The 15,850-nt window shown below is 45.1% G+C and overlaps 1 protein-coding gene across 5 annotated transcripts in view; it reads right to left on the reverse strand.

Moving 5' to 3' along the window:
• LOC148041879 (denosine deaminases acting on tRNA) overlaps positions 1-15,850 on the reverse strand; it is a 61,935-nt gene that overhangs the window by 3,382 nt on the left and 42,703 nt on the right. For all 5 annotated transcript variants that reach the window (XR_015691709.1, XM_087683693.1, XM_087683684.1 and 2 more), the window contains exon 5: positions 10,415-10,686. Coding sequence is in view for 4 of the 5 variants with exons in the window: in XM_087683693.1 (XP_087539819.1) it covers positions 10,415-10,686 (272 nt within the window). In the remaining variant the exon portion in view is untranslated. The remainder of the gene's footprint in view (positions 1-10,414; positions 10,687-15,850) is intronic.

The following is a 15,850-nucleotide window of genomic DNA, read 5'->3' on the forward strand; positions in this document are numbered from 1 at the left end:
TCTCTCTTCTTCCACCTTGGATCCCTCTCTTCTTCCACTCTCTTCTCTAGCCTATAAAAGTTGCTCCTCCCCTCCATCCTTCCACACCAAATCAACAAGCATTCTCAAGTCTCTCTCTCTCTTCAAGCAAGCGATCTATCTATCAAGATTCAAGCCTATCCCAATTCCCGCCCCCTCTTTCTAGCTTTCAAGCCTCTCACTCTCCCTCTCCTTCTCAAGGCTCAAGTCTCTTACTATCCCTCGGGCCTCTCTCTCTCAAGCCTCTCTCTCGCTCTCCCTCTCCATCGGCATCATGACTTGTGAGAAGCATGAGGCCTTTAATTTGCATGCCATCCATGTGGAGAGGGACACAAGGAAGTCCACCCCCCACCATTGGACGTGAAAGCATTGTGGGAAGTTCTACACAAGTGGTGCAACCCAACTTGCCCAACATCTTTCCAAGACTGGGGGGTCAAGTTTCTCCGTGCAAGGAAATCCATCAAAACATTGTCGATGAGATTCTCACCAAGATGAGAGGGATCCACTAGAGGAGGAGGAAGTGACATATTGGCACCAACACCTATGCCTACTAATGAGGAAGCATCAAATGTGATACAGGTGAGGTCTCCACCATTGGTGATGGGGGCTCCACATCTGCATCCAGCTTGGGCAAAAGAACAAAGAATGGAGGCTCGTGTAACACGGGAGAGGCAATCCTCTCTCTCTCAAGCTCCTAGTCATGTGCGTGGATCCATTGCCTTTCGTAGAGAAAGGCAATGACTTGCAGACATTGAAATTGCACGCATGGTGATTGAGTGTGATCTTGCATTCAATATCCCAAAGCAAGAGCAATGGAGGAAGATAGTAAAAGTCATTGCCGATGTGGGTCCATGTGAAGGATGGACCATCACATACAATGACATGAGGACGAAAAAGATTGATGAAGAGAAGGAGAGGATTGATCCAGCCCTTGATCCTATTCACGCCGCATGGACAAAATATGGTTGCTCCATTCTCACTGATAAATGGAGACATACTCGTTTCATGTCCAACCCGCATTTACTTTTTGTGGGCCATAGACATCGGCAAGAGGGAGAGGAAAATGACACACGCATTCATCTATTGCCACATTCGGCAAGCTATCTTTGAAATATAAACTGTCTTTTAAAAAAAAATTATTCATAACTTTGAGTTTGGTATTATAAATTGTAATTTAATGATAATGATTCCTGAACTTTGAAGCCTCTCTCTGTTTCGATTCTCTCTTTCCCCTACGCATCTATCTCTCTTGATTCTTGAAAGTTGAATCTTTTAAGGCTCAACTCTTTCCTTTTCTGTCTAAGTATTGTAATTTATAGTTGCAGGTGGACCCCTCCAATGTGGTATAAGTTGTTACCAACAATGCATCGAATTGTCGGCACATGGGCCATTTGTTTGAGGCCGAGTTTCCCACAATTATGTGGCCTCCGTACAAGTCATTGTTTGAAGTTGCTCATGGAGGACATCGGGAAACTCAAGTGGGTGAAGAGGGTGGTCCAGAAAGCTACATCAGTTGTCACCTTCTTCATGGTAAAGGTGAAGTTACTTGCGATGTATTGCCAATATAGCACACTCAAGTTAAAGAGGTCTTCTTCGACTCGGTTTACTTACATGTGATTGTTGCTCAAGCACCTTTATAAGTTGCGGTCCGCGCCCTACACCAGACAATGGTGTCCACTCTATGGAATGAGTGGGATGAGCATGAGATAGAGGGCAAAGCCATGTAGCACTTGTATCTCAATGCGCAATTCTGGCAGAAAGTCCATACCATTGTCATTGTTGTGATTCCCTTTTATAGGGTGTTACATATGAGTGATTGCGAGGGGTCCACCATGGGTCTTCTCATTCACTTATTTAAAGTGGTATCAGTGGATCTATGTGCTTTCATGGTGATCATAGAGACACAACATGCATATATTCTAGAGATAGCAAAGAGAAAATGGGCATGGATGCGTAAGCCTATTCATAGTTTTGCAACATTGGTACATTTGAGCTACAAGTCACCCACAGTTGTGGACAATACAAAGCTCCATTCAGACTAACTTGCATATTTGACTCATGTGGTTCCCATGGATGACCACAATGTAGTGCTGGAGGAGCTAGGATGCTATGCAAATCACCGAGGGCATGTGGCTTTTGCTTCTCCTACTTGTTGGAGGAGAGAGTCACTTGTGAAGCCTCTATTTTGGCGGAAAATTTTTAGATATGCACTTGAGACCCTTTAGCCCTTAGCCATGAGAGTCCTTGCTCAAGATTGCTCTTCGATTGTATGTGAGAGAAACTAGAGTGCCTATTCTCTCATTCATACAAAGATTCATGCGGCTAGTTTATTGCTGCACTAACTTACACATGATGAGGGCTATGACCAAAAGCAAGTAAACACTTAACCATAAAATTTAAAATTTGTTGTGTTATACTTTTAAGTTTATACTTTACAATTTAGACTTTAGTATTTTCAATTTTAAGTGCATTATGTATGTGAAGGTTGATACATTCAATTTGATGTGTGACACTCTCCCCAATGTACATTAGGAGGTGGATGGGAAGAAGGAGATTATCTTTGCAGAGCTCTATAGAGAGCTTACATTCAAGTTGACGGGTGATACTCTTCGGAGTGTACATTAGGAGGTGGATGGGAAGGAGATAATCTTTGCAAAGCTCTATAGAGAGCTTATCGCAGTAAATACTCCTGACATTCGGAGTCAACGTGCTCATGGGCGAGGAGTTCAAGTAGATGGTAGCAAGGGCATGGTCATTCAATGCCCTCCGACATCAAGAAGGGGTGGTTCATGTGGCTTGCGGACATATGTGAGATGGGGCTCGAGTAGTTCCCATCCCATGCCTCACAATGACATTATCACAATGGAGAACAGGTAACTCTAAGATGCCAAGCTCTCCCACCAGACCTTGAAGCCATAAAGCCTCCTTGCATGCCTCAGTGGCAGCCACATACTCTACCTCAGTAGTAGACAATGCAACACACTTTTGTAGCCTGGAGATCCAAGAGACTGCTCCTCCTGTGAAAGTAAACACATACCCAGAAGTGGACTTCTTGCAGTCCGCATGACCAGCATAGTTTGCATCCGTAAAGCCAACAACAGATGCCTTCTGCTTTCCAAAGCAGATGCACAACTCCTTTGTGCCTTTGAGGTATCTCATAATACCTTTCACTGCATCCCAATGCTTCTTGCCATGCAATGTTAGGACATGTAGCAACCATAGTTTGTCAAAAGTCCCAAAATTTTTGTGCTCAAAGCATCAACCGCACATCTGCATTTGCTTTGTCATGCATAGAACATGCCAATTTTGCCAAAACAGAGCAATTTCAGCAAAACCCCCAAATTTTACCAAGTGTTAATGTCCAAATTGCGTGGAATTCAACCTGCATGTACATAAAATGACCAAATGTTGCACAAATTTTGCCCAAACTGCAAAATCCCCAAATTGCACAAGGTCCAATGTGCATCAATGTCGAGAAATTGGGTAAATTTCAGCCCAATTTGTGCATGTACATGAAAAGCCCCAAATGTCGGGGACAAAATGTCACAAATTCCTAAAATTTCTGAGATAGATTTGCTTATCCTGCATCAAATTCCCCAAATCTAGCAAAAGCCCCAAATTTACTGGACCACAGTTGCACAAATCTGGCCTTTTGTGCTTGGCGCACGAAACCCCGTCAAGGGGTAGAATCTGATTTTTCCTTTTTTAAAAAAGAAAAAAAGAGGAACGTGACAAGGGGGGGGTCCGTTGACCCGTGGGACGGGTTGTCGACTGAATGTCGCCCCGTTCGAGGCGCGCCGTTGAGTCGCGCAGTCAGCGCCCGCTGGTCCCACCCCGCTGGTTAACACCCTGCCGACTGCTGCCCGCCGTGACCAGTCCAGCCGACTGCTACTCGTCACGTTTCTACACAGGTCAACTGCCTCGCAGACACCCCCCGTCACGCGTCGTCCATCAGCTCGCCTGCGACTACTCTTCAACAGCTGCTGTCACCTGTCCAGCCCGCCTGAACCTTTGGCAATCTACGCCTGCCTGACACCACACATTGCCTTCTGCCTCAGCCCGACACACAAGTCATCAAGAACTCCAGTTGTCTGTTGGTCTTGTCAAATCTCAAAAAGTGCACAGAACCTAATGGCTCTAATACCAGTTTGTAGTGACGGGTTGGGCACGTAGATCGAGACAGACTGTCATTACGCGCAGTGAGAGACAGAGAGAGTGAGATAGAGCAGAGTCGAGAGTGAGCCCGTTTGTAGATACAATAACGAGTGAGTACCTTTAGGTTTTTAGATAGATATATATGTATAATTACAAGTGCTAAGGGTGTGTTCACACCCGAGCACATTTAATGGCACGAGGCCTTTATTCCCAACAGAGACAAGAGTTGTATGTCATTCCTTTAATGGTTCCATCTACTTGGAGTTTTGCTCTTCTACCAACATGGAGGCTTCCCCTCCCACAGTAGATCGTACACATCTCTATTGATGCTATCATGGCGGTGACTTTTATTCTTGCTCTTCCAATAGGGATGTTTTATCATATTCATCCACATGGTTCTCAGCACCACACAAAGGCCGACACTCTCAGGCTCCTCTTCCTTCTTCGACATCCACATCCAAGTTAAGAGGGGGTTTCTACCATTCTTGGTATTCCACAAGTTTCGGCACTTTGTCTTCTAAATCGACCTTATGTCCCCTGTTGTACCTTCTCTTATGTATTGCATGATTTCATCTTTATACTGGGACACTTGAGCAAGTGAACAATTTTCCCACAAGGGACACTGTCCAAGTAGCACCTGCTGCATGAGCATTCTTCAACATGTAGCATTCTATGCATCCCATTGTGCAAAGCACCACTGGGATAGATCCTAAGCTATTTCCACCGGCAAATTACACCACTCTCTCCAGCATCAACTCATCGTCTTCTCTGTAGAGGGTTGTATCATCTGCGTACTCTGAATCTAACAACTCAGTCTCCTCTCTCACTGGAAGTCGAGAACGCGTAATCCGCTTACACGTGACCTGAGGAACTGAGACATCGCCTCTACGAAGAATAGAAACAGGTATGGGGCCAGGGGGGCAGCCCTGTCGAACCGATCTCTCCAGCCAAAACTACTCCCCTCGCCTTCCGCCTATGAGAGCCTTGCTGGTGGCCGATCTGTACAGGGCGGAGATCCCACGAATCCATACTTGGGGGAATCCCAACCTCACCATAGTGCCCTCTAGGAAATCCCAATCCACCCTGTCATAAGCTTTCTTGAAATCCAAGAATAGTACTGCCAGTCTCTGCCCACTATGCTGAGCTCACTCTGTCGCCTCAAAGAAGGTAAATACATTGTCTAGGATGCCCCTATCCTGGACAAAGCCTGTCTCTGTGTCATGGATGATATCTGGAAGCATGGGGCGTAGTCGCCTACCAATCATCTTTGCAAATGCCTTATAGGCCACTGACAATAAGGTAATCAGTCTCCACTGGGAAAGCTCCAACCGGTCTCCCCCTTAGGGGAGAAGACTAATAAGGCCTGTCGAGAGACTCCCTGGCATCTGTCCTGAAGTAAAAATCTCCTAGAAGGCCATCAATAGGGGGCCCTTCACCACTTCCCAGTAGGTAGTGAAGAAGGCCTTAGAGACCATCTCCTCTGTGACGAGGGAGAGATGTGATCCCATACTTGTTGTCTACATCTCTATCCTCTAGCTGAAGTTGTCTCCTGCTGAAAAAGGCGCGTGTAGTAGTCGGTGGCAATCTCCATCACCTCGTCTGGGCTAGAACGGGTCCTCCCATACTGATCCCGATGGCTACGTATCTGGTCTCCTGCGATGTGGGGCTAGTGCACCTGGAAGAACTCCCTGTACATCGTGTCCCCCTTTCGCACCAAGAAGGCTGCTGAGGTTCGGAAAGAGAACTCCGAGCACTTGTCCTCTAGGCCAGCAATGGCTGCTCGTGCGCGCACCTCCTGTGCGTGGAGGGTGGGATCCCCTGGTGCCTCCTGCAATAATCTCTGCGTGGTTGCAAGGTCCCGCCGGAGTACTCTCTCCTCCTCCCAACACTGCTGCCTGGCATGTATGGCTGCCTCTTGGTAGATTCTGCTCGACTCGGCTAGGACCTCTGCAACCTCCTCTGCTATCCGGTCCCTCCTGTCCCACTCTCTAGTCCGAATCTGCTCTATCTGTCTCGTCATCTCCTCCCTCCTATAGATCAAGTCAGGGATCCGATAAGATTGTGTGTCTAGGGCGGATGCTGGGGGGTCAAGTGACAGGAGAACCGGGCAATGATTGGACAACGTAGTCCCTGCCAACTGCTCAATCTGGCCTTCATGAGAGCCTCCCCACTCTCCCACGTAAAACCTGCCCAACCGCTCCAGCAGGACTCCACCTAGCCGCTTGTATCCCCAAGAGAACTTCAACGACTTCTTTCTCCTGTGGAAGGCAAGGTCTCTCCAAGCATCACGTGCTCCAACTACAAGCAAAAAGACCTCCCATGCCTCCTGCTCCTCCCCAGCCATGCCCTAGTAGTTTCTGCCTCTGCCTTGCTAGTCCTCCAAGGCCTAAAGGTTGTTGAAATCTCCTCCAACAATCCAGGAGTCCACCTCTGGGAGTCCATCTGCGATCTCCGCCCTGAACCTGCTATGTGCCCTAACCTCCGTAGAGGCATAGACATTGAGGACTCCAATGCACGAGTCCCCAATATCCAATCTAACCCATAAAACCCTTCCTGCCACTATCGTCCCGTGGTCTCGTACACAGGCGGTGAGACTCGAGCCAATAGAGTTGCATACGCCTCCACTCCTACCATGGGCACCTATGGCGTGCTCGTGGTAAGTGTACAAACTGCCCGAAAGTACCTTTCCAACCCACTGGGCTTGGGTGGGGGTGAGCTTCTGCTCCTGTAGAAGCAGGATGTCGATCCGTCCAGCAAGTGCAGGCTGCAACTCCTGCCGAACAATCAACTTCCTAGAACCACATGCCCCACTGTAGTGGAGACTATTCACATTCCAGGATGCAAGGTGTAAGCTCATGGGGAAACCTGTGAGACTGACCGAACAGGCATCTGTTCGGTGTGGATGTTGCTAATGAGGAGGAGAAACTCTGAGGCATGCCGGTCTGGACTCCAGTCCCCCATGGTGGCCCTCGGCCAAACCATAGGGGTGATAGATGCTCCAGGTGGTACTATCAATGCATCTATCAACCATGCTAAGAGTCGCGACTCTGTACACTGGTAGAAACGGGCTGCCTGTGCCGGGCGCCACTCGATCACGTTCCTCGGAGCTCTCCACTATGAAGGGGCTTAAAAGATAATGCTCAAGTATGGGACCTTGGTACCACCCCACCAGTTAATGTCCATCATGCAACCAGGCCACTGTTGTGCAAACAATGCTAATCCTTCATCTCCCATCCAGTGGGAGATGTGATCCGCCACCTGACTCTTCAACTCCTCCTCAATCTATATAATTGTCCACTTCCCTGAGTAGGAGGACTAAAGAAAAAAGACATAGTTTGGTCCATTCGATAGTACTAGTAGATGGACCTTGCCCCTCCTTGACTTACCAACCACGAAGATCCCCACCTCTAGAGGTAGTGGGAACTCTTCGCACTCCGCAACTCTCAGATAGAACCATGGGCCACTACGGAAGAACTCCTATGGCAACAGTTATGCCTATCTCGGGAAGGTGTGGCGGGTGGTAGGGGCGGATGAGCTGCTGGCTGTGTGGGAGGGAAAAGACTACTAGTGCGCGGAGGAGGTAGGTGTGTGTGGCTCATCACCTCCTATGGGGGGAGGAGGGATGGGTCTGGGGGGGATCACCCGAACCGGGTGCGGATCAGGGGGGGTTCTCTGTAGGGGGGGGGTGGGGGGAAAGAGGATCGAGGGATGGTGGGATGGACGGAGATGCATGGCGGGTGGGGGTGGGGGGTTTTGGGTGAGGGGATTGTGGAAACTTAGGCAAGGCAGTCTCTAGCGCGGGTGGAGAATGTGGGGGGTTGCAGTCCTACCGGGGTGGGATGGACCGGGGGGAGTCTGTGGAGTGCTCTGCCAAGGGGGCGTCGCTCGCCCACCTGCACCCTACTGATGAGACTGGGTCTAAGGAACTCGCTGCGCCCCCCCTGCCGTCTCCCCCTCTGTCGTCTCTGGACCCGTGTAAAGCCATCAACGTCCACCTGCAGGCCTGTCGGCAAAGCCGCCTTAGCTCCAAAGCGCATACAAACTACTGCTTGATGCCCAAAGTCGTAGCAGCGCAAGCACTGCCTTGGTTGCCCAGTTACAATGACCTGGTGCCTAAAGGAGTGCCCACCTGCCTCAATCTCTAGGAACTGTGGGATATTCTTGACCTCTTTCACTGCCACCCATACCTTTGGGACTCTTACTACTGTCATTGCATCCGCGAAATATGCACGAAAGACAATGCCGAAGAGCCGTCCAAAGTCATCCACCAACTGGCGATACTCAATCGCTAGGTCGGGGAGAAGAAGGGTGACTAGGTGCCAAAGAAACCTGTTGTGGAGTGTAAACACCTCCACAGTAAAGCCATTGTACCAAGGGACCATGTATATGACCCCCTTCATGGACGCATATGGTGAACTGGCGAGTAACTCGCGAGCTGCGTCTGCCGAGCTGAGCCGGACCATGAAGATCCCTTGGCCCAATAGAACTGCCTCCACGATTCCTCCCGATCTGTGTTGTGCCGATGCGCAACGTGGAGTAAGGCAAGTCCTGAAGTTGGGCCTTGGTTAGGGAATGTCCTACTACCTGACCATAAATCGTTATTTCCATTAGCTCCAACTCCTTAGCTCGGACGGCTAAGAGCTGCTCCTCAGAGAGGACTACGTGCAAGGTGTTTGACTGGGGGGCACTCGTTGAGTGCATTGGCATCTGACCAGAGGTTTCCATTGCACGTCCCTTCTGAGAGAACCTACCTATCAAGCTGTTGTGCTACTGGAGAGGGGAGTTGCTGCAGGGGGAGGGAGCAACTGGAGGGCGGGGGGGGGGGGGGGGGGGGGAGGGGGGCGGGGGTGCTATTTTTTATGCCAGTGGTGTGTCTGTCTGACAGGGGGCCAGGCCTCAAGGTGGGGGTGGCGGCGGCGAGGCGAGGCGAGAAGAAAACGGGGGTGGGGCGGGCAGGACAAGTCCAGGGGGGAGGTGGAGCGGAAGCGCAGGCAGGGGGGAACGAGCAGGCGCTGGACGGGGCAGTGGCAACGTGCCGCAAGCAAGAGGGGGCTCTGGAGATGGCGATGACTTTACACTTATGCATGCTCCTCTCTTGTTGTATTTTCCATTGTTTGCAGCTAGTTTTTTCTATTTACAACAAGTTACAATAGTGGTGAAAGTTGTGACTTAAGAATCAAAAAAGAAAGGGGGAGACCACCATGCCCATCTACGAAGTCAAATCAACCTTGTCCAAGAGCTGAGGTCTTTAACCCCATGAGCAATCATATCAACAAGATGAAGAGGGATGAATTTGTGAACCAAAGAACTAATGGGCTTTGTATGTGGTATGGTGGACTTCTCCAAAACAGCATTCACAGTACTATCCACTTTCAATATATCCTCCTCTCCTTCAAGCACTTTTTGCTTATAATATTTGGATCCAAAGAACGGTTTTAAATCTCCTTCACATTGTGGAGGGGCTGCAGTCGGGGCTGCAATCGATGATGGTTGGACGATAGATGGTGATGGGCTACAGGCTGAAAACATGGTGCCACAAGCCGAAGACGGTGTGTGGATTGGTGTGACTTGCAAAACAAGGATGGGCTGAATGGCAAGCAACTTGTCCATTTATAGATGAAGAAGGATCGTCCCAAATCAGGGTTTTGCTTATGGGGCACAAAAAGTCTCTAGGACCATGCACCGCTTTATGAAGATTTTGGTAATTTGTCTGGAATTCTTCACCACAACAAATCCTAACTTGTTTCCCCAATTTTTAAGGTCTTACAACAGATGGAGCATGCAAAACCATTCTACCTATGCATACAAATTGTTGCCTATCAATAAGAAGGTAAGGTTTATGAATTTGAACACAGTTTGCAGTGCTAATGTTCTTTATGTGCCTAATACCATGTTATAGCAACTTTAGGGCATCAAGCATTTTCTATGATCTGCCAATCTCAAGTTATGCTAGGGAGATGAACATGATCCTTGCCTCTTTTGCCAGCAAACCAATATCTGCTGGTTTGAAATGTGTGGAATTGAAGAGACAAAGAAAGATAGAATACATGCAACTAGGTTCACTAGGATAAACATTATAAAATGCTTCATTTCTAACACCTTTTTCTAACGTAAACAAACAAAACGCACTCTTCAATAAGAAAGCTTTTTGTTTATAAAGAAATCTACTTTACATCATTATTTGAAACTGCAAAAAGCATGCCACCAAAAAAGAAGAAGGGGGCAATGCATTGTTACTTACAAAATTCAGTTTGTAAGGACTTTGGATTATATTTGACAATGAGAGGAGGCGTCCACACAATGACCTTCTCAAGGTGTACAAATGTTGTCCTCTTGCTTCCCAACCAATATCTCTTTCAAACCTGCCATGTTTTGCAGTACTACATTTCCTTCGCATAGACATGTCACTCTGTGAGGACCCATCCATACTTGTGTTGAAGTAAATGTTGTCAATGCTTACAACCATTGAAGCTATATAGATTGGTTCAGCCAAGAGATCAGCTAAAATAGATCCTGCACAAGAAAATGCTTATGAGACATTAAAGTAAATATTTGCCATTTGACAGGAAACTGTAGGGATTTGTGGAGAGAAACACAGAATGTATATAGCAAGCACTAAGACAAAGAGCTGAACTCAAAAACACAGAAAATTAATAAAATAATAAATCATGTACAACGATGAAAAAAATGGAGCACCAGGGTTTTATATTTGCGACCGGTATTGAGATAAGAAAAGTTGAGTAGATGACACCAATCAAGGCTTGAAATGACTACACTGTCCTACTAATGAGGAGATTGCATTTGTGGCAAGAGAACACTCTATGAAGGGAGTGAAATGCAGTTCTCTAAGCAAGGGGAGACATCTTTCTTTTGTGAACCTATTTTTGAAAATGACAATCAAAAGCCTAGGTTCCTTCTTTGAGCACCTTGCTCTGATACCATGTAACAAAATACTTGTCTACAGATATCAAAGCCACAATCGTACAACAAAGCATAGACTAATAAAGAACACATTTCAGGTTAGCGTAACTCAAAGACGATGAACATTGAAGAAGATAAGGAATGAATGAATGACTGTTGAATATGTGTATGATGCTCAGATGCTCAATGTAGCAAACACACTATGCAAAGGTGAAGTACTAACCCCCAAACTCCCGTCTCTAGGACTGGAAAAGAGAGCATGAGTGTGTCGTTCTGTGTGACAGATCTCAAAATCTTGAAATGCAACAAATAACCTCATCAATGTCTAGCAGCAGTAAACACATCTTAGGTGTGGCTGGCAGATAGGAACAGACTAAAGCACGAACAACAAAACACACCCTAATTTGATGACATGGCAGACCTTCCAATGACTGCAAACTGCAAAACACAAGCTGATGTGACACGTGGTAGCACAAGCATCAGCTGGAATAGCAGAATACATAGTAGGCAGTGTTGAGCTAAAACACGCTTTACAACTTATTAGCATTTTTAAGCAGCCCCAAAACATGCTTAATTAATGAAAAACTCAAATTTGGTGCACAGTTCAAGAGAGTTTCAATGGTCCCCCAAAACCCTAATTTCTTGGGGCACCCTTTAACATCTATAAATAGAAACACTACCCACCATTCAACCTTATCCTTTTGTGCAAGTTTCTCACTCTACCATGCACATTTCAACCATCAGTCATCTGCTATCTAGCTATCTTTGACTACAACCCATCACTATCCAGCCCTAGGCAGCTTGTTTTCAGCCATCGCCTTGTTTGGAGGTCTCCATCTGCTATGTCATCATAGCACCTGATTAGCCTACATTTTCAACATCTTGTGCCAAGCGACAGGCCACTGCAATCTCTTTCACTAGGCAACTGCTGCAGTATCTGCGTTTTTGTTGTCCAGCAAGCCATCTACATCAGCAAACACCTCTCCTGTTGTCACCTCAGTTCCCTAATACTCTGGTGATTAGCATTTGGTGTTTCCCTACACTCCGACACTCCAACTAGTGGTCATAGCACTTGAGATCTGTCTCCAATGGTGGACGTCACTCTCCGACACTGCATTGCTCTACCCTTGGGCATTCTGTACACTCTTACATTAATTTACAGCATTCATTCACTTCAAAGTTTCTTCTCTCTGTGTTTGTCTCTATGTTTGAGTTTTGAGTTTTGAGTTTTTGTGCTTTGTGTTCTGCGTTTAGGATTTGAGTTTTGCTTAGTCTCTGTCAGAGTCTTTGTGTTTCAGTGTTAGTCATACATGCAGTGTTTCCTTGGTGCAAACCCTAGCATATCTTCACATGGTATCAAAGCCGGTGCTCTTCTAAAAGAGTATCCTGCGGTGATTGTGGAGGCTAGTCTTTGTGTGAGACTCATACATGACTCAATTCTAACTCACAATGTCTCAGGCACCTTCTTTTTCAAATCCTATGATGCCCTATCAGGATTCTTGTCATAAGGACTTGTATTTTTGAAACCTCACTTAACATGTGGATTAAATTTTAATCACATGGTTAAGTATATGTTGCACATGTGAGGTATAACTAGGGTTAGAGAAAATTTACGAGCCCGGTACCCGAGAAAATCATGGGATGTAAAAGGCAAAAGTTGCTATAAGTTATGCCGCACAAGTACTTGGTGGTATCTGGTGCCGGTTGTTGGCCTAGGTTATTCACTTGGCTAGAGTGTCAATTAGTGACACTAGAGAAGTGGCGTTTAATGGTACCTAACATCAATCTAATGGTCAAAGATGATGCAGAGACACTCGAAAATGAAAGTTGCCTAGCAAATTTAATTACTAGCTAGTCAAAATATTTTTATCGGCACCGAAATTAATATTTAAATATGGATAATGCAGGAAAAACCGTTTGGAAAGGTTGCCACTTGTCAAAAATGCCCATGCAAGACTGAAAAACGTCTTTAGAGGTTAGAGAGAGACATTTTTATGCATTCAGCCTACAAGAGAGAGAGAGGAGATGTTGCTGGTCTAATCTACAGCCATTGGATAACCTTCTGAGGGCAAGAGAAAACCAATCAACAACACGAGACAGCATCTACAGGCTGTTGAGACAGAGCAGCAACAGTAAGTAATTGATTTTCTTTAGTTCTTTGCGAAGAAAGTTTGAATTTTCTCTCTCCTCAACATTCTCTCTCACCTTGCTCCGAAGATTATAGCATTGAGATCACCTCGAGACCATATATGATGTTGTTATTCTTGGGCAGCCCCACCTTTATCCTTTCAATCGCATTCGACTATGGATGTGCTACATGCTCACAAGACCATATATGATATTGTTATTCTTGGGCAGCCCCACCTTTATCCTTTCAATCGCATTCGACTATGGATGTGCTACATATGATGTTGTTATTCTTGGGCAGCCCCACCTTTATCCTTTCAATCGCATTCGACTATGGATGTGCTACATGCTCACAAGATCTCCCTTGGGTGCTATATTTCCACACTACATGCAATGAGACCTATTTCATCTCTTAGTTTCCTACCATGTTGCAAGATTCCTACCATGTTGCAAGATAGATTTGGAGCTTTGTTTCCTATGTGTGGACCTCAATGATGACTAGGTAGTGGATGCTCCTCCGCTCTTGGGTCATGGGAAAGATGCCTTCTTCGTCCACTTTGGAATCAGACCATCCCTACCTCTTCCATTTTCTCAAATGAATGGCTCTCTGGCACATTTGGTGCCCCCATAATGCTTTCATTTTTTATTCAACACCTAGTATCCATGGTCATGTGGCCCGTGTTTGAGGATTATGGTTATGGTAGATCTCTTCCATGGTTTCAACGGACCTTGTCCTCCCTAATGTGGTTGCTCCTTGGCTGCATATTGTTTACTCCACTCCTAATGTGCCACTTGCATGATATTTGTGTGATGTGTTTTTGTGGCCTTTTGGCTTGACTAGTGATTGTTGGGATTTTCTTGGATTTCCTTGGCTAGCCAGAAGGCTTGATGTGAATACTTTCATTTAATTTGAGCTTCTTCACAAAAAAGAGAGTTTCATTGCTCTAACCTTAAAAACTCACTGTCTCAAATGTTCAAAGCCAATTCGTTGGTCCTACCCTTGTGCCACAAGGACTAGATTGTACCTCTACATGTCTAGAATGCAACAATAGGCAAAACTCATGCAAGAATTTGACTTTGAGGTTCCCTATCATAAGTGCATAACCAATGAGATTGCTAATGCTATCAGTAGAATTGTTAAGGTTAATGTTTTTTTGCTTATGAATATCTCAAGTGATCTCTTTCTTCTCCGAAAGGGGCATTTCAAATAAGATCCTCACTTTGGTAGGATTTGCCAATTCATTGAGGATAAAAGTCATAACCCGAAAACGTTTGATGGTCCAAAAGCTTGTAAGTTGGCTACTAAAAGAAAGATAACAAACAAGGATTCCATCGAGTGTGGTTACTTTCAAGCAAGGCAAGGAATGCATACTCACTAATGAGGATATCCACAATAAGATTTTACGAAAATGCCACAATGTTCCTAGCCTAGAACACCCTAGCGTACATTTGACTTTGGCCATGGTGAGCCAATACTTATGTTAGCAACTTCATTCCACATGAAGACCTTTATGGAAATTCATGTCGTCAGCTTGAAAAAGTTGTACAATATATGCAAGCAAGATTGTCACATCCTCTACAAACATCCAACAAAAAATGGAATGATGTCTCCATTTACTTTGTAGTGAGCTTGCCCTAGACACATTGAGGCCATGATGCAATCTAAATCATGGTAGATCAATTGGCCAAAATGACTCTATTTATTTTTTACAAAGATGACTATTAAAATCCACAAACTCATAGAAATATGGGACATAGACAAAAATGAGGAGAATGGGAAAGGACATGAGACAAGGACAAGGATATGGAATAAGGGGGTAGACAAGGGATAGTAGACGAGTAAACCTAGGGCATGTGGACAAGGATGGGGGGGATGGCATGAAAAAATGTATTAAAATGCCATTTTTTGCTATTTTACTCACATGTCATGTATATTAGTCAAGTCATAATATACAAGAAAGAACATCTCAAAATATGAAGACATAAATTTCTTTTATATTGTCAACATTTAATGAACCATAAGATTATTTTAATAACATAATAACAACTTTTTAAGAGTAACCATAAATGACAATAAGCATGTGCCATGAAGACTTAGGGGTCAAGCCTGAAAACTAGAATAAAGTGGCATTAATACATGATGTAAGGGCTAAGGCTATATTATACAAGAAAAGTGTACTAATTTGTCAAACAAAGTTAAATTGCTAAACATAGAAGCTTAACTATTGAATATGAAGTGAAGTATAAGACTGAAGCTAATAAAAGGATTGAGGAACTAAGTAAATGTATTAAAATGCCATTTTTCACTATTTTACTCACATGTCATGTATATTAGTCAAGTCAAGTCATAATATACAAGAAAGAACAACTCAAAATATGAAGACATAACTTTCTTTTATATTGTCAACATTTAATGAACCATAAGATTATTTTAATAACATAATAACAACTTTTTAAGAGTAACCATAAATGACAATAAGCATGTGCCATGAAGACTTAAGAGTCAAGCCTGAAAACTAGAATAAAGTGGCATTAATGTGACATGTCATACATGATGTAAGGGCTAAGGCTATATTATACAAGAAAAGTGTACTAATTTGTCAAACAAAGTTAAATTGCTAGACATAGA

This window comes from Lygodium microphyllum, chromosome 1 (assembly GCF_053477565.2).
Source record: "Lygodium microphyllum isolate KBCC chromosome 1, Lygodium_microphyllum_v1.1.10, whole genome shotgun sequence".
NCBI lineage: Eukaryota > Viridiplantae > Streptophyta > Polypodiopsida > Schizaeales > Lygodiaceae > Lygodium > Lygodium microphyllum.